The sequence below is a fragment of the Solanum verrucosum genome, unplaced genomic scaffold (genome assembly GCF_900185275.1).
Source record: "Solanum verrucosum unplaced genomic scaffold, falcon-dt-bn FXZP01000177.1, whole genome shotgun sequence".
NCBI lineage: Eukaryota > Viridiplantae > Streptophyta > Magnoliopsida > Solanales > Solanaceae > Solanum > Solanum verrucosum.
The window spans coordinates 259,681-278,952 of NW_026020401.1; the positions used below are offsets into that span (position 1 = coordinate 259,681).

The following is a 19,272-nucleotide window of genomic DNA, read 5'->3' on the forward strand; positions in this document are numbered from 1 at the left end:
TAAAAAGAGAGATATTAATGAGTTTATAGACTGAAATGTGCTTTAATTTCCACCTATTAGATTAGTCTTCTGGGTTGGACTTTGTTCCTGTTTAATTAGTCTATAACACAAGTTTACTTAATTTGAATTTTGAGAACAAAAAATGCCACATAAAGTGAAATAGAAGTGTTTTTTTTTTAATTAGTCTATAACACAACTATGAATATTATATTTTGCCTTGCTTCCGATTGTTTTGAATTTGCATAAGCTGAACATGTAACCAAAGATACATATCCAGGAACAAATTTATAATTTTTGGAAATGTTTGTAACCAAAGAGACTTTGTATATATTGAATGATTTTGATTTAAAAATACCCTCAACCTTTGTTCTTGGTTCAAGAATAACCCTTCTTCCACTTTAAGAAAATATTTTGCGAAAAAAATTATTCAAAGTTTCGACATTAGTCTTGAAAAATGATATATTTTCCTAGTGAAAGTAAGGAAAATAAATTCTAGACATGACACCCTCCAACACACCTCATCTTCACCATCACCTCGGTAGCCTCCATCCCCACCACTCACATCCCTACAAATACTTTAATTTTAGGATAACATTTTCTGAGTTATCATATTATATTATAAGTGGGAAGAACTCAAGTCAAAAGTTGAATTACCGTTTTACCCTTTATATATATATATATATAAAGCAATTATCTGCTCTACATTAATAATATTGCAAGTAAAAATACTCATAATTATGAAAAGAATCAAATTATTAAAAAAAAAAGCCAAAAATTAAAAAGACCCATCAATTTACAACTTAATTGTTTGACCATTGATCTTCATCTACATTAATAATATTGCATAAAAATACTCATAATTATGATTTAATTCAATACTCTTCCTTTTCTCAAGGCACAATACTTCTTCATCTCTTCTTTGTGAGCAAACTGATGAAGAATTTCAAAGGTCAAACAATTAAGTTGGAAATTGATGGGTCATTTTAATTTTTGGCTAAAAAATCTTTAATAATTTGATTGTTTTCATCTTCCCTTTTCTAAGATCCCTTATTTAAGTCACCCAAAGAACAATTGAATTTGCAAATCCCATTGAATCTTTTTACTCAAATATGGCGGCGAAACTGTACAAGGCTTCGTTGGTTAGTCCACAAGATCTTCCTATAGATTACTACGTCTTCATAGCCGTCATCTTCGACGTCTTTGGTGCCATGTTATCAGATACAAGATTTGCTCGTGGCTTGTTATTATATTCAGTGTGCAATCCCTTGCTAACATAAGGAGTATGGAAAATGATCTTAAGCAGATCTCAATGGCTATGATGTTTGGTATCACGGGTTGTTGACATTTATTTGCCCTGATTTCTTACCATAAATAGATTTTCCTTTTAGAAAAATGTTTTAATATTTTAACTAGTCCTTTTCTTGTAGGAAAGGTTTAGGACTCTATAAATATAAGTTTGTACCTTCTAACTTAATCATCATTCACAATGTAGTCCTAGGGTTTTGAGAGTTGCGGTTATGGAGGAGAATTTTGTGTACCTCCTTGTATTTCGAGTGAATTGGTTGAGGTTGTCACTCTCTATATTTTGTACTCTCATATTTATAGTGGATTGTTCATCTCCTTTGTGGACGTAGGTCGATTGGCCGAACCACGTTAAATCTATCTCTTTTGGTGTGTTTCTCATTTGTCTTCTTACTCGTGGTCTTTCGAGGTTTGCTTTGCTAGCTTCCACATTATACCTGCTTATTTTCGAGCCTAACACGGGTCTCATGACAAACTACTTGGGTGTTAGTCCCCAGGCAAGAAAGACAACTTGGTGGAATTGTTTCAGGCACAAAACTCATTTATAAGAACATGTGGATGTCGTCCCAAAATATTTGCATTCTTTTGATGATTCTTAGCTAAATGAAGTTGTAGAATATGTTTTTGTTTTTTATAGTTTGAGCTCTTTTTACAGGGCTATTCTGTCCAAAGTTCTAATGACTCTAATCTTAGCAAACACTGTCAAAATTATTATTGTGGTGATATAACATTTTGTTAGTGAATTCAGGTTTCTATGTCTTAACTAATGTCTTGTAATGTTGGAAGCAGCTAAAGATTGGCTCCTCTTCAATATTCTACCTCCATTTCTACATTTCTCTATTAGATTTCATGCAGAGGTTAAAGAATGAAGAAGATCAAAAAGTTGTTGAAATGATCGATAATTAGAATTGTTTGATAATAATTATATGAGAAGAACATGCGTTTCTCGAAAACTAGTATACTAAACACAAGAAAATAAGGGAAATTTTTTTTTCAAGAAAACATTATCGTCTATAGAAAACATTTAATTTTTTTTACGCATTCACTCAAAAAAAAAATACTTACAAATTCTAAATTTCTAATTGGTTCACGCAAAAGCATATACTACTTCCATTCATTCATTTCAATGATCAACTCAAGGACAAAATATTCAAACGCGTGCTGACGGTTTTTCAAGTACCATTTCCAATTTATTTATTACAACTCAGAAAAGTTTCTCACCTTTGTCTGTAGGTGTTTGGGCAATTCATATTGGATATGAAATTTTTTGTTTGGAAAAAAGGGGAAATGGTTACAGAGTGAGGAATTAAACCTTCACGAACAAGGTGAAAGTTCAGATAACAAATCAACTAAGATACTTAAATTTTCCAAAAAAAAACCCAAAGTCCAATCCAAAATCAGATTTTAAAAAAAAGTTAAATCCAAATCCAAATCCAAATCAACACTCCAAAAAAAAAAAGGGATTTGGTTTGTATTCAATTTTACCCAATTCGTAATTTATTCTTCAAAGAAGTACCTTCATTGACTACGACTTTACTAATGACTAAATTGGTTTCGCTGGAATCCATATTGTAACTAGCAACATGTGAAGTACATTGGTCTTCCTTTCCATGTGCCATGCAACTATTTAAAGCTGCATTCCGTTTCTACTAATCATTCATTAATTTGTTCACTTCACAAAATTTGCTAATCACTATGAAAATATCACTCCTACAAATTTCTTTCATCACTATCCTGATGGTGTTTCTGATAATGAGTTCTAATTCTCGAGTAGACGGCCAATGTTTGAGGGATCAAATGGCCTCATTGCTTAAATTGAAGCATGAACTTACATTTGATTCTTCCATGCCAAAGAAAATAGTTAGGTGGAATAGAAACACTGATTGCTGCTTGTGGTCGAGTGTAAGTTGTGACGAAGAAGGTCACGTGCTTGCTCTGGAGTTGGACAACGAAGCCATTTCTGGCGGAGTTGACAACTCAAGCAGCCTCTTCGATCTTCAACATCTTGAGAAGCTCAATCTGGCTTATAACGACCTACGTTCTCTTCCAATACCAACAGATATTTATAAGCTTGCAAACTTGACGTACCTGAATTTGTCACAAGCTGGTTTTGAAGGGCAGATTCCAGTGGAATTGTCAAGATTGACGAAGTTAGTAGTTCTTGACATTTCTACTTATAATGACATTGTAGGTTTTCCTTACTCTTTATTAAGTCTAGAGAGCCCCGATTTGGGGACACTCGTTGGAAGTCTAGCAAATCTTAGAGAACTTTACCTTGATGGTGTGAATGTTTCATTGAAGGGGAGTGAGTGGTGCTTGGCGTTATCTTCATCTCTACCTCAATTGAGAGTCTTGTCAATGAGATACTGTGAAATTTCAGGTCCAATTGATCCTGTCCTGGTAAATCTTCCTTTCCTTTCTGTTATTCATCTCGATATGAATAACTTGTCCACTATGGTTCCAGAATTTTTGGCAGATTTTACGAAATTGACAACTTTAAGTGTTCGATGGTGCAATTTGTTTGGTCCATTTCCCAGTTAAATCTTTCAGGTACCAACTCTACAACAACTTGATCTGTTGGGCAACTAAACCTTACCGGCACTTTACCTGAATTTCCACAGAAAAATGCATTAAGGGAGTTGAGTCTTAGGGAGACGAGTTTCACCGGTTTGCTTCCAGTTTCAATTGCTAACCTTCGAAGTTTGATTACACTAGACTTATATGATTGCAATTTCAGAGGACCTATTCCGTCAACAATGGGAAATTTAATGAACCTAGTTTCATTAGACTTGTCAAACAACAACTTTACTGGCTCAATCCCACTGTTCCATGAGGCTAACAAGCCCAATTACATTGACATTTCTAATAACAACTAGACAAGTATTGCCCGTGCTAAGCACGGGCCCAACGTGTAGTCTTATTTGTTATATAAAATTGATTAATATAAATGAGACAATCACATATAAACACCATTATATATAAAGTAAATAAAAATACTATTATCTTGAACAAAATATAGTAGTCAAACGTGTTATCTATATATTTTGTGAATGCCTTTCTATTGAATGTTGTTTTCAAAGTGAAATATTTATGTAATTGAACATTATACATATGGGAGTACTAATTACATTTGTATATAACTATTTATAAATCAATTACTAATAGATATACATCAAAATTGATCAAGTACAACCTCAAATTATTCGAGGTCAATTTTGTCTCATTCATACTAAAGGTTTTTAAATAATTATTTTTTAGAAGCAACTTTTGTAATTTAGCGCGGAGTTCTGTTGATTTATTTATTGTGATATTTAGCGCGGAGTTCTGTTGATTTATTTATTGTGATATAGCTACAAATACTACTATTACTACTACAATTCAAATATTAACTCTGTTAGTGGCTTTAAAATTATGTAAAACAAAATATACTGGCATTATGGAACAAAAGATTGTGTCATATTTGTGGAAGTATGAGTCTTCACATCAAAGGGTCCTAAGGCCTGCAATCTGCACAGTTATATCCGTTAGTGACTTTAAAATCACGTAAAACAGAATACACTGGCATTATTTCGTTGCAATTCAAATGACCCTACAACATAATTTGTTACTACGTAGTTGAATGTAGTTAGTTGATATACTTCCTATGATATATCAAAGAGATGAGGCCATGTTGGTTGAGGAACAAATTCAAGTAGCAAGTATATGGAGAGTGAATCCATACATTAACCCTCATTATCAACTCAACTAATTTAAATAATAAAATCAAATTCGGAGAAGCAAAATAAGTAGCTTCTAGTTGTAGAGCATCAAAGAGAGACTACAGTTATTTCCGTATTATCAAGAATCCCTGTTGCATCAGTTGCTGATTTGATGAATCTTTTCTAATATCATTTGAAAAATGTAGATTGGAGTCTCTAAAATGTATCAAAAGTTTTAATAATTGTTGCCCCTTAAACATAATAATGACAAATTTCAACTAAGTTCTTGACTAAGATTCTGTCTTCTTCATAGTCAAGAGTGCATTAAAACTGTCCTTCCAAATAGATCGTTGTGGCATGAACCAAGTGAAGTTAAGCGGAGTCTGCTAGGATAGAAGATTACATTTAAGAAATTATACAAGCAGTAAACTAACAATGAACGTAAAAAAAATGCCAACATGACCAGAATAGACACATTATTGATAACTGGGCATTATTCTATATAGCCCATAGTAATTATCCTGAAAGAAAAAACATCAATAAGCAGTGGATCAAATGAATATTAAAATCTAAAATTAGGTAACAACGGAAACTTAACTGATAAGAGCAAAGGAGTTCAGAAGAGATCAATTATTATTATTTTTTGCACGAAAAGTAGAAATAGGGAACAGCAGAGAAAATGAGTTAAATCTGAAGTGTCGTCATGGAGAAACTACTCGGGCAAGAAAGATGTTGAAGAGAAAGGAACACGATAGACCATAGTTGCCTAGATGTTTCTATATGTTTAAAGGTGGATAAAATATCTTAATTGTCAGAGTATATTAGCTGTAAAATTACGATGCTAAAAATAGCATGTAACATACAATAACCAATAGATTACACTTCTTATCTTGTGCAGTGAATCGATGTTGGAAGGGCTGCAATATTGAATCGTCCTTCTGAGTCCAAATGGTGGAGTTGGAGGCATTGCAGCCTTGCGTAACCACGTATCAATTAAATTTCATATTTTTGTTGCCGCTGACAGCAATGGCATTGAAAGAGGTCGTTCCTAAGTGTTCTTGAAAGTTGAAGGAGAAGAACTGAAAAAATATTTTTTCTCAAAATGTTAGGTCTAGCTCCATAAGAGCAATCATTACTGCAACTTACAGTTCTATTTCATAAAACGTTATTTTGAACATCTCTTAACTGGAGAAATCATTTGAAGTCTCGTTTCTTTATCCAGCAAAAAGTGAGATTCGCTTAATACAAATAACAATGCACAAATAGAACTACCTTTATAATTAAACATGGTAAGCAAAATCAAATATGACGAAGTAGAAAATAAGACATGATATGGTACACCACCAACCCACAGGAACTTTTAATATAAAAAGAGACCCTACTCTCCAAAGAAAGGATCAACATCTATGCCCATGCCACAATTTCTTATCGAACAAATGCTCAACCAACTTTATACTTCATTTCGAAACAAAATAAAGAGAGAGCATCCCCTTCAATTTAAATGTTTTTCTTAAAAAAATAAAAACGTTAGCTTCCCCTTCATTTTTTTTTCTCATCTACCAATTCATTTTCTGCTTTTACTTCCTCAAAGGATTAAGACGGAAATATTACAAGAAGAAAATTATCTAGAGTCCATTCTCCAGGAGATCACAAAATCCTACCAAAAACATAGTTTAGGATTACAAACCAATTGATGCAGAGCCTGAGAAAGTACTTACCTGAAATGAAGTCAAACAATGAACAACTCTAATTGCTCGAGATACAAGCATAAATGAAAACTGTTACAAGGTAATAGAGTTCCCAAGTGACCACCAAACAAATATGTAGTAACGATGAATAAATGAAAAAATGAATAGCAAGTGTGAAGAGAGGAAAAGAAAACGAAGCCATTAGATTTAGTATTTACCTTGCCTCCTCCAAAGAATATATATGTAGCTCATACATAACCCCAAGAAGTTTTATGTCTAAAAGTCCAAATTTCTAAGTATATGTTTAATAGAATCCCTTGGAGACTAACTCATTCAGTCAAAATTCAATTCCACTCCTCATTTGGACGGATTTTATTAAATTCTACGTTCCCAGTTTGAAACAAATGAAGTAAGCACATTCACCATTTAAGCAGAGAAACTCGGTAGCAGACTTTCAGCTTACTTGTTGCTGGTGAGTTCCATACACTGGATAAACCCCATAGGCGGAAGTATACATCCCTGAATCGTATGGTGGTGGGAATGCATACCTATACCCATCATAGAAATGCCCTACATAGTATGGCCTAGTCCACTGTTCCCAAAATCAGATCGCGACTGCATAGATAGAGACACAATGAAGAATTTGTCATATAATAGCTTAGTTGGTGCCAGGCGCAAGTTATCTGAGAGTATAACAGTTTAGTTGGTGTCAGATGCATTTTATCTGAGGTCATTTATCAATACCGTCCCAACCACCAATAGTTATTTCACAACCAATGGTTCTCCATATAAATTGCTTATATATACGAATGTTATTTCACTGTGTCAATTGATGAAGGCTCTTTTTCTTTTATTATTAATAGATACTCCCACTTCTTCTACCAATAAGCATAACTTAGAGTTTCTATAATCAAGCAAATGTTGGATACAAGAAAACCTATTGAGACATGTCAAATTGTCGATCAGGCTGCCCTCCCAGCAAGCTTGATATCGCGGCACAACACAGGGTCCTCCTTACAACTCTTTTAGACACAAATGGCTAGCCAGTGGTCATAACTATTGAAGTTGCACCATCATGACAAAATTGTCCATGAAATTTAGAAGCAGCCTCCATGTTAGGCAGAATTCATGAAAGACAGTTAAATAGTTGTTGCCCTTCAAGGCATATCAAGACTTCAAAGCTTTGAAACAATAGAAATTATCTCACCTACAAAGCACAACGACATTTTTCAGCATCAAGCGGCGCACATGGATCATTAACATCATAATGCCATACTCCGAGTTTCACAGTACAAGGCAATTTGACAGTCGGAGCTGCAATCAGAGAAGTAGCTATCTCTGACTGGAACCGACTCATAAAAGCTTGAGAATCGCTCTCACCATTTACAATGTTAATGGGAACAACACTATCACCAAATCTAGCAATAAGTATTGCTCTAGAGCATGAAGAATGGTGTCGAGAATCATATCTTTCAGACCTTGGATGATTACTGTTTGAAATGACTGATGGAACTGTAGGAGGATGTTCTACTTCACCATAAGCTGAATAATTAATGAAGAAATTTTTTTTTATCATCATAGAACATGCTACAATGTGCTGATCAAAGACATCTTTAGTTTATCTCTCCAAAATTCTACATACCCCAATTAAGACTTCTAACTTTCATATATTTAATTTTTCCAATCAATCTGATTTCTAACAACCTATCTATGAACCATCATTTTAGTAGAAATATTCCTATATGTGATAATAATTAAATTTGAAGAGAACTTAAAAAACAAAAAAAGAACAACAAAGGGAAAAGAAACAGAAAATTTAGGTAAAAACTAAAGAGAAACATACCTGCATTTGTAAATTAATCGAAATGATGAAGAGAAGCAAGACAAAGCCACTTGGAGTGGAAAAGTGATGGGAGTGTAATTGATCATCAACCATGAAATTGGGGAGTGGGCAGACAGTACAATAACAATATCATCTATCAAGTTCAGTTGTAAAATAGAACTGAAAAGGAATCTAAGCAAAAAAAAAACCCTCAAATTGGAACACCCAACAGTGAAAAGGAAGAGATATGAAAGAACAGTCTTTGAAAGCCTTGAGATTGAGAACAGAAAATGCTTAGAGCAAAGATTGAGATAACTGACCTGTAATCCAACATCATATGAGAGGAGTCTTTTTGAGTCGATGATTTTCTCTGGAACTCTCTACCATGGAAAGGCGCCATGGAATATAAAGAGTCCCTGCTTTCTAGAAATTTCATTACTCAGGTCGGTTGTAACTATCTTGATAACTTAATTACTATTTTGCCCTTCCTTGAAGTCAGATTTTCTAATATGCCCCTGGTCATCTTGGTCGGCTTCGCTTTTCTATATAGTAGAAACAATGGTCAACTTTCTTCTGCTCAAACTCAATTAGCCGTTCTCCTTTCCCTCCCGTCATTGCAGTACCTTTATCTTTATAATAGTCATTTAAGTGGAGAAATCCATGAATTTCCAAATGCATCCTCCTCTGTTCTGGAAATACTTTATTTGAGCAATAACCATCTAAAAGGATCGATCCCCCGGTCTATCTTTAAACTCAATAGGCTTTCACAACTCTCACTTTCTTCCAACTCCTTCAGTGGGACCATTAATATCAAAGCGGTAAATGGACTTCCTAGGCTAACCACCCTTGACCTTTCAGACAACAAAATTGAAGGGGAAATACCAAATTGGGTTTGGACAGTTGCAAAACTGAATCTTTCTCACAATCTCTTTGAGTCACTGGAAAAACCTTATTATATATCTACTACTTCTATTGTCATTGAATTGAGTTTCAACAGGATCAAGGGCAATCCACCGTTTCTACCAGATCGCTTTGCAAACTGGAAAAGTAGTATTACTTACTTTTCAATTGCCAATAATGAATTTACGGGATCAATATCTTCTTCCATATGCAGTCTAGATCAGCTTCAATTCCTTGATATGTCAAATAACTCCACAAGCGGAAAAATACCTCCCTGTCTAATCCAAATGCTGGCTACAAGTCTCGTAGTGTTGAATATAGCGAGAAACAATCTAAGTGGTACTGTTCCTGATAAATTTCCGCTGAATTGTAGCTTGGAAACTTTAGATCTCAGCAACAATATGTTAGAAGGGAAAGTTCCAAGCTCCTTGCAAAGATGTGAACCTTTGCAAGTTTTAAACATTGGAATCAACAAGATCAAAGATACATTCCCGTGCATGTTGAAGAAATTATACAGTTTTCATGTCCTAGTCATAAGGTCGAACAAGTTCTACAGGAATCTCCAGTGTTCTGCTGCTAATCAAACCTGGTCAAGGCTTCAAATTGTGGATCTTGCTTACAATAATTTCAGCGATGCTTTGCTACCGCATTACTTCTCGAGCTGGGAAGGCATGATGCAGGGCAACAATCCATACCCATGGGAGCAGTACTTAAGTGCTGATAATCTGTATCAAGACAAGGTGACTTTAACTATCAAAGGTCTAACAGTGGAATATGTGAAAATTCTTGTAGTTTTAACTTCCATTGATTTCTCTTGCAACAACTTTCAAGGGGAGATACCTGAGACATTGGGAGATCTCAAATCACTAATCCATCTTAACTTCTCGCACAATGCTTTGACTGGAAGAATACCAAATGCCCTTGGAAATTTGACTCAGCTTGAATCCTTAGATTTCTCAGTTAACCATTTACATGGGAGGATTCCAGACGAGCTCGTGAGTCTCACATTTCTTGCTTTCTTGAACCTATCTTTTAATCAACTATCTGGTAGGATTCCAAGTGGTAACCAACTTCAGACGTTCTCAGCGAATTCCTTTGAAGGGAACACAGGGTTGTGCGATTTACCTTTAAAGAAAACGTGCAGTGAAACCAAAGTGAATGGATCATCACAGTTACTTAGCAGCCATTCTGAACATGAAATTGAAGGGAAAATATAAGTTTTGCCTTGGGATCTTCTGTTGGCTTTGGCATCATAATCTGGCTGCTTTTGCATAGTCAAAGATACAATGAGCTCCTTGATAGACTTCTTTTCAGAATGTTGGATCGACACAAAAAAAGGCGCATGAATAAAATCTTTGAAGGTGGTCAAGTATAGCTTTGATGTTTGATCTTTTACGTTCTGTTTGAAGGAGTTCATAATACTATTGTTCACTTTGTTTTTCCTTTGTTTTCTGTATGGTGAAGAGTGGTGTTTGAATTTTAATGTAAGGAATAATTTTCATGATGATCTGTTTATCATTTTTCAATTATTTGGCTCTTTTACTTATTTACAAACATTACTGCGAGAGTCCTTATTTCCTCCTCTATTGTTTACAATCATTTTTCCAACTATCAATACTCAAAACATCAAAACAAATCGCAGGGATAACAACAAATTTTCACACTAATATACCCCAACAGATCTTAGACCAAAAATATAATAACCAGAGAATTATGGAGGAAATTATGCCTAGTGTCCCCAAAGTTTCCGATCTTAAGCTTTGTTCCCGCTTAATAAAATCTTTAGTAGACGACCTTATCTTGAAAAATTCGTTGGGAAGAATTTATGCTGCCAATCAGGCAATAAGTTCTAATGCTTGCCTATAAGCCAGAACATGGTCAGTTGAACAAGTTCATTGTCTTGGAGATCCTTGATTAGATATATTGGTGGGTTGCCTGTTTAATTTTATCGGAGTTACATGCCTAAAAATCTGCTATTTACACTACAAAAGGTATGCTACGTACTCCTAGCTGTAATGTTTCTGAAAAATATTGTTATATTAATCCCTGGATAACTCCAATGTCTGGGAGGCAATTAATACCATAATTACACAAATATATATAGTTATTACATAGATAATGTAAAGCTATTCTAATCTGTCCATCATGCTAACAAAGATTGGTCTTATTTTCTGCAAATTCTTAAGATGACTATATATTAGTGATCTCTATTCGTTTCGGTGATTTTTTAGTTAGTCTTTGTGTTAAGACAATATTTTACCTGATGCTAATCGCGAGATGAAATTTATGCAATTCTGACTATTGAAGCCATTAATATTTGTCACCTTCAGACAACCATCATAGATTAAGTTTTGTTCTTTAGACTGAGTCCTGATGAAACAATAAACATATAGGTCTAAGGAAGTGTTGGCAGGGTTAAACACATTTAAATATTTGTTCTTTTGGTTGTAACCCCTGCACCTATCTTACTCTTATCGTTAGAGTCACTTAATAATCATACTCTACTTATATATCTAGGCGCGCCTAAAATCAAAATGTCAAAGTTTCCATCTTATTGTATTTGAGAAACAACAAAGCATTGCAAGGCATCAACTTATGCTCTTGTAAAAATTGAATGTCATTGTCAATTACAAGCTTAAGTTGTGTAAATTTATAGCTTATGTTACTGATATTAGGTTGACTTGCATATGCACAACCCAAGTCAACATAAAACTACAAAGCGAAATTATACCAAATTGGAATTAGTCTAGTCGTTTCATATGTAAAAGAAAAGACAGAAACATCAACTATGTTTAGATTTTAAAACATCTGATGTAAGACCTCATTAGACAAAACAATGAAGCTGTCTTGACGTTTCCAAAAAAATTCTTGTCTTTGTGAGTGCCGGCCAAGATTATTTTGTATATATATATAGAATTCATCATCATTTCAATACTTCACTTCATAATATTGCCTCACTATGAAATATCACTCCTGCTACAACTTTCTTACATTACTGTGCTAGTGGTGTTTCTGATTAGTTCTAATATTTCTCCAGTGTATGGCCAATGTTTGGGCGATGAAAAGGTGTTGTTGCTTAAACTCAAGAAAAGCCTTACTCTCGATTCTTCTAAATCAACCAAACTGGTTAGATGGGATCTAAACACCGACTGTTGCCTGTGGCCAGGTGTAAGTTGTGATCAAGAAGGTCATGTGCTTGTTCTGGATCTGGACGACGAATTAATCACTAGTGGAGTTCCAGAATATATAGCAAATTTTACAAAATTGACTACCTTAAGACTCCGGAGCTGCAATTTGCTTGGTCCATTTCCTAGTAAAATCTTTCAGGTACAAACTCTTCAGGAGCTTGATTTATCATACAATGAAAACCTTACTGGCACTTTACCTGAATTTTCACATAAGAGTGCATTAAGGGAAGTAGTGCTTAGTTACACGGGATTCACCGGTTCCCTTTCAGATTCAATTGCTAACCTTCGGAATTTGACCCGGCTTGATTTAGCAGGTTGCAATTTCAGTGGAGATATTCCATCAAAAATGGGAAATCTCACAGACCTGGTTCATCTAGACTTGTCATTCAACAGTTTTACTGGCTCGATCCCATTTTTTCACAAGGCAAAGAAGCTCAATTACATTGACCTTTCTAATAACAATGGTCCATTTTCTTCCACTCAAACTCAATTAGCAGTTCTCCTTTCCATCCCGTCCTTGCAGTTTCTTAGTGTTCAGAGCAGTCGTTTAAGTGGAGTAATCCATGAATTTTCAAATGCATCCTCTTCTGTTCTTGATACACTTGATTTGAGTAATAATCATCTGAATGGATCCATTCCGCGGTCTATCTTTCAACTCAAAAGTCTTTCAGAACTAGTACTTTCTTCCAACTCGTTCAATGGGACCATTAATCTTGAAGCGATTAGCGGACTTCCTAGGCTAAACACCCTCGACCTGTCTTACAACAACTTGAGAATTGTAAGTAATTCAACCTCATTTCCCTTTCCAGCTAAGATGCACCGCCTGAGGTTGGCTTCATGCCAGTTGCAAAAGTTTCCTGATCTCAAAAACCAATCATTCTTATTTGAATTAGACCTTTCGGACAACAAACTTAAAGGGGGAATACCAAATTGGGTTTGGAAAGTTAGCGATCTGAATCTTTCTCACAATCTCCTGGAGTCTCTAGAAAAACCTTACTATATGTCTAGGAGTCCTCTTTCCATTGATTTGAGTAGCAACAGGATCAAGGGCAATCCACCCTTTCTACCACCTGACAGTGATGATACATTTTACCGTACAAGTCGGGGAGGTAGTGTTACTTTCTTATCACTTGCCAATAATGAATTTACGGGATCAATACCCTCTTTCATATGCAATCTAGATCATCTTAAATTTCTTGATATGTCAAACAACACCTTTAACAATAAAATACCTTCATGTCTATTCCAAAAGGCTGACCGTTTTGTAGTACTGAATCTTGGGAGAAACAAACTAAGTGGCACTATTCCAGACACATTTCCACTAAATTGTAGTTTGAGAACTTTAGACCTCAGCAGCAATATCTTGGAAGGAAAAGTTCCAAGATCCCTGCTAAGATGTGAACCTTTGGAGGTTTTAAACATTGGAAACAACAAGATTGAAGATACATTCCCATGCATGTTAAATTATTTTTCCAATTTGCATGTACTAGTATTGAGGTCGAACAAGTTCCATGGGAATCTCCAGTGTCCTATCGCGAATCAAACCTGGTCAAGTATTCAAATTGTGGATCTTGCTTACAATAATTTCAGCGGTGCTATGCTACCACAATACTTCTCGAACTTGAAAGGCATGATGCAAAGCAGAAATCCAGACCTGGGGGAGCATTATTTGCATGTTGATAGTCTGTATCAAGACAAGGTGACTTTAACTATTAAAGGTTTAATAGTGGAATATGTGAAAATTCTTGTAGTTTTAACATCCATTGATTTCTCTTGCAACAACTTTCAAGGGGAGATACCTGAGACATTGGGAGATCTCAAATCACTTATCCATCTTAACTTCTCACACAAAGCTTTGACTGGAAGAATACCAAAGGCTCTTGGAAAGTTGACTCAGCTTGAATCCTTAGATTTCTCATTTAACCATTTAAGCGGGAGAATTCCAGATGAGCTCGTGAGTCTGACATTTCTTGCTTTCTTGAACCTATCTTTTAATCAACTTTCTGGTAGGATTCCAAGTGGCAACCAATTTCAGACATTCTCAGCAGATTCCTTTGAAGGGAACATTGGGTTGTGCGACTTTCCTTTAAATACAACGTGCAGTGAAACCAAAGTGGACGGATCGTCACAACCTAACAGCCATTCTGAACATGAAATTGATGGGAAATATATAAGTTTTTCCTTGGGATCTTCTATGGCTTTTGGTATCGTAACCTGGCTTCTTTTGCATAGCCAAAGATACAATGAGCTCGTTGATGGACTTCTTTTAAGAATTTGGGGTCAGCACAAAAGGAGGAGAAAGAATAAAAACCAAAGGAGGTCAAGAAAAATAAGGCTATAGTATAGCTTTGATGTTTGATCTTTTACATTCTGTCTGAAGGAGTTCATAATACTCTGGTCAATATATGGTGTTTGAATTTGAATATAGGAAATAATTTTTATGATGATCTGGCAAGCTCTGCAATATCTACACATTTATTTAAGTATAACAAATATCAAAGATAGTATTCTACAAAATTTCAGAAGCTCTACTAATTATTGAGGATTTTTTGCAACTCCAAAGACCCAACTTTAATTCTTCACACTCCCTCTTAAAGTGATTATTAGGAGTTGATATGTTCAATTGAAATAGGGCTCAATTCGAGTGTCTAAATGAAATATCTTGACAAGTTTTAGGGGTTGGTAGTGTATTAAGCCGAATAGAGAAGTAGCGATCATGGTTAATGCTTAGCCTACTAGATTGCACATGATTACTTGTACTTAAGTTTTCTTGTCTAAGTTGTTTCAGTTAGTTTTGGTTCTAAATCACAAGCTACATATAGAGCTGCACATCTGCATACAAAAGCAATATTTAGTTTAACTTGGCACTTTTATGAGTAGCTTTTTCGAGTTAATCTTTTTGAGTTATGTATGAATGATTTTACCTAATGTTAGCCAGGAGATCCATTTCAATGTTGATTAGACTATCGAAGATAGGTAAATGATGAATTTCATAATTCCTTGCTAAATAAAGACTGCTGGATATGCCAATTGGATTGTATGACTTGTGTGCATTAATGGATGCCCACGAGAGAGAATATATACGCAATTATTAGGTTCAGTAGACACTTCATTTTGTATCATCTACAGATCAAGTATGCAGGTTTAAGAAAGTGTTGGTTAAATATGAGCATAAGATAAAATTGGAAAAACTTCTGATTGTTGTATTCAGACAAGGTAAATTCTGGGAAGTTTTCAGATTTACCCTTGTGTGATTAACATTTTAGGTTGACTTGCATATGCACAACCCAAGTCAACAGAAAACCAAATTGAAATTTGTCTATTTTGAAACTAAAGACTAGATAAGATACAAAAGAGTAGCCTTCCTCACCATCCTATGCATAAACTAAAAGACAGAAACATCAACTTTGTTTGTATATTAAAACATCTGAAGTAGGACCTCATGATTAGACAAAATGGTGATGCTGTCTTGACTTTTTCAAAACTCAAAATTGGAGTAACTTTAGTTGCTCATTCCTTGTCTTTGCTTAATATTTTTTTGCGTGTGCCGGCCAATATGATTTGTATACATGCAACATATCATTCAATATCATTACTGCATTTTAAAACCTTGCCTCACAATGAAAATATCACTCATGCTACAGCTTTCTTTCATCACCATGCTGGTGGAGCTTTTTTTGATTAATCCTCCAGTGTATGGTCATTGTTTAGGTGATCAAAAGGCGTTGTTGCTTAAGCTCAAGAATGGCCTTACATTCGACTCATCTTTGTCAACCAAACTGGTAAGATGGGATCAAAACACTGACTGCTGCCAGTGGCCAGCTGTAAGTTGTGATCAGAAAGGTCATGTGCTTGTTTTGGAACTGGACAACGAAGCAATTTTCAGCGGACTTGAGAATCCAACCAGTCTATTCGATCTTCAGTATCTTGAGAAACTGAATTTGGCTTATAACTATTTAAACTCTGTTCAAATACCAACAGAAGTTTATAAGCTCACAAACTTAGCATACCTGAATTTGTCATATGCCGGTTTTGGTGGGCAGATTCCAATGGAATTGTCAAGATTGACGAAGTTAACGTTTCTTGACGTTTATAATGTCGCATTAAAGCTTGAGAGCGGAGATCTGAAGACACTGGTTGGAAACCTGCCAAATCTTAGAGAACTTCATCTTGATGAAGTGAACATATCATTGAAGGCCGGGGATTGAGTGGTGCTCAACTTTATCTTCATCTCTGCCTCAGTTAAGAGTGTTAAATCATGACAAATTGTGGCATTTCAAGCCCTTTTGATCCCGTCCTCTTAAATCTTCATTTCCTTTCAGTCATTCGTCTGGATGACAACAACTTGTCCACTATAGTTCCTGAATTTCTAGCAAATTTTACAAAATTGACAACCCTCAGTCTCAGTAACTGCAACTTGAGAAGGTGAATTTCCGAATAAGATCTTTCAGGTACCAACTCTACAGGAGCTTCATTTATATGGCAATGAAAAACTCACTGGCACTTTACCTGACTTTTCACAGAATGGTTCATAAGGGAGTTAGGGCTTGGCAGCACAAACTTCACAGGTTTACTTCCGGATACAATTGCTAACCTCACAACCTTAACCGAGATTGACTTAAGTTCATGCAATTTCTCTGGACCTATCTCATCAAAAATGGGAAATCTAAGAGATTTAGTTTATTTAGACTTTTCATCCAATAGCTTTACTGGCTCAATCCCACTATTTCATAAGGCAAAGAAGCTCAATTACATTGACCTTTCTCATAACAATCTAACAGGTCCACTTTCTTCTACTCATTGTGGAGGTCTTTCAGAGCTTGAATATCTATACTTGGAAGACAATTCTATCGGTGGGACCCTTCCGACAGTTGTGTTTTCCATTCTATCATTGCGGGTGATTGAACTTCAGAATAATCACTTCAGTGGAGAAGTCCATGAATTTGCTAACGCGTCCTCCTCTTTTTTGTATAAACTTGACTTGAGCAATAACTATCTAAATGGATCGATCCCCAGGTCTATCTTTAAACTCAATAGGCTTTCAAAACTCTCACTTTCTTCCAACTCCTTCAGTGGGACCATTAATATTGAAGCGATAAAGGGACTTCCTAGGCTAAAAAAGCTTGACCTTTCTTACAACAATTTGAGAATTGATGTACAAGGTAGTAATTCAACCTCATTTCCCTTTCCCCAAATGAGTGAACTGAACTTGGCATCATGCCAGTTGCAAAAGTTCCCGGATCTCAAAAACCAGTCACTCATGATTGCATTAGACCTTTCATACAACAATATTTCAGGATGTTAGAAAATTAAGATTTGTCTAGAAACTCCTAGATTGGAGATATTTTGTATTAAATATGTTAGAAAAGTAAGAATTGTCTAGAAACTCCAAGGTTGGAGATATTTTGTAGTAGATATGTTAGTCTTGATTTAAAATGAGTGGTGGTTAGTGAGCCACATAGGTACATAGTTTGGTGTGAGATATTTTGCTTATTATGTGGTTGTAATTCTCACACTTTATCTATAAATACACCATATGTAATGAAACATCTAGTGAAAAAAATTGAACTCAAGAAAACTTAAGCCTTCTTCTTCACTTTCAGATTTTCTGTAGCAATTTACAGCTGCTATTTCCTACTCTGTTTACACCTTGTAGACCTGAAGTTCTTCTTCCTTTTCGTTGTAACATGGTATCAGAGCCTATTTCCTAAGGGATCTGAATCAAATTTTGTTTGTTTCGCTCATCTACTTTCTATTCTTTCTTGAATTTGCTTGCTGAAAAAAATTCATGGCACCTGAAAACCAACCAACGACAAGTCCTATGACTTTTACCGGAGAGAATTATCACATATGGGCCATCAAAATGAAGGCTTATCTAAAGGCTCTCAACTTATGGGAAGTTGTTGAGCTTGGAGAACCTACTGTCCAGCCATTGAGAGTTAATGCAACTCTCAATGAAATTAAGAAGTATGATGAGTTGGTGAATAGATCCCCACGAGCTCACACCTGCATACATTCAAGTCTTACGGACGTGATGTTTATGAGGATTATGACTTGTGAAACAGCAAAAGAGGCTTGGGATAAGTTAAAGGAGGAGTTTGAAGGCAACAGTAGAGTTTTACTCTGTTAGACTCTTAGCATTGAAGAGAAAGTTTGAGCTTTTGAAGATGAAAGACTCAGATAGTGTGAAAGAATACTCTTCAAAGCTGATGGAGATTGTGAACCAGATAAGAATACTTGGTGAAACCTTTCCAGATCAGAAAGTTGTAGAGAAGATCTTGGTCAGCCTTCCAGACAAGTTTGAATAAAAAATCTCAGCTATTGAAGAGTCTTGTGACTTGACTACTCTTACAATAGCCGAACTAATCTCCAAATTGCAAGTCCAAGAGCAACAGGTTACTATGAGAAGTAAAGGGATAGTAGAAGATGCCTTTCAAGCAAGGCATAAATTCAAACATCAAAAGGAAAGCAGAAAAGTCTGGTTGGATAAATCTGGAGAGGTAAAATCTGGTGGAAACCAAGGTGATTTGTCGATAAAAGGAAAATTTCCACCTTGTGGCATTTGTAAGAAGACAAACCACTTACAGAAGAATTATTGGCAGAATTCAAAGAGGTCTCCAATTCAATGTAGATATTGTAAGAAGTATGGTCACATTGAGAAGTATTGTAGGCAA

The 19,272-nt window shown here is 35.3% G+C and overlaps 4 protein-coding genes and 1 pseudogene across 4 annotated transcripts; all 5 read left to right on the plus strand.

Moving 5' to 3' along the window:
• Nucleotides 1–3,054: 3,054 nt before the first annotated feature.
• LOC125839873 (receptor-like protein 6) lies at nucleotides 3,055–3,843 on the plus strand. Its single transcript, XM_049518856.1, has one exon. The coding sequence runs from the start codon at nucleotides 3,055–3,057 to the stop codon at nucleotides 3,841–3,843; it is 789 nt and encodes a 262-aa protein (XP_049374813.1).
• A 5,176-nt stretch (nucleotides 3,844–9,019) lies between these two features.
• On the plus strand, nucleotides 9,020–10,756 carry LOC125839876 (receptor-like protein 12). Its single transcript, XM_049518857.1, has one exon. It carries the CDS (start codon nucleotides 9,020–9,022, stop codon nucleotides 10,625–10,627), a length of 1,608 nt encoding a protein of 535 aa, XP_049374814.1. The 3' UTR covers nucleotides 10,628–10,756.
• Nucleotides 10,757–11,262: 506 nt separating this feature from the next.
• On the plus strand, nucleotides 11,263–14,993 carry LOC125839877 (receptor like protein 22-like). The gene is made up of 2 exons (XM_049518858.1): nucleotides 11,263–11,287; nucleotides 12,448–14,993. Exons 1-2 carry the CDS (start codon nucleotides 11,263–11,265, stop codon nucleotides 14,937–14,939), a joined length of 2,517 nt encoding a protein of 838 aa, XP_049374815.1. The 3' UTR covers nucleotides 14,940–14,993.
• Nucleotides 14,994–16,257: 1,264 nt separating this feature from the next.
• On the plus strand, nucleotides 16,258–16,806 carry LOC125839878 (receptor-like protein 7). The gene has a single exon (XM_049518859.1). The coding sequence runs from the start codon at nucleotides 16,258–16,260 to the stop codon at nucleotides 16,804–16,806; it is 549 nt and encodes a 182-aa protein (XP_049374816.1).
• A 50-nt stretch (nucleotides 16,807–16,856) lies between these two features.
• On the plus strand, nucleotides 16,857–17,903 carry LOC125839879 (receptor-like protein 50; annotated as a pseudogene).
• The last annotated feature ends 1,369 nt before the right edge of the window (nucleotides 17,904–19,272 follow it).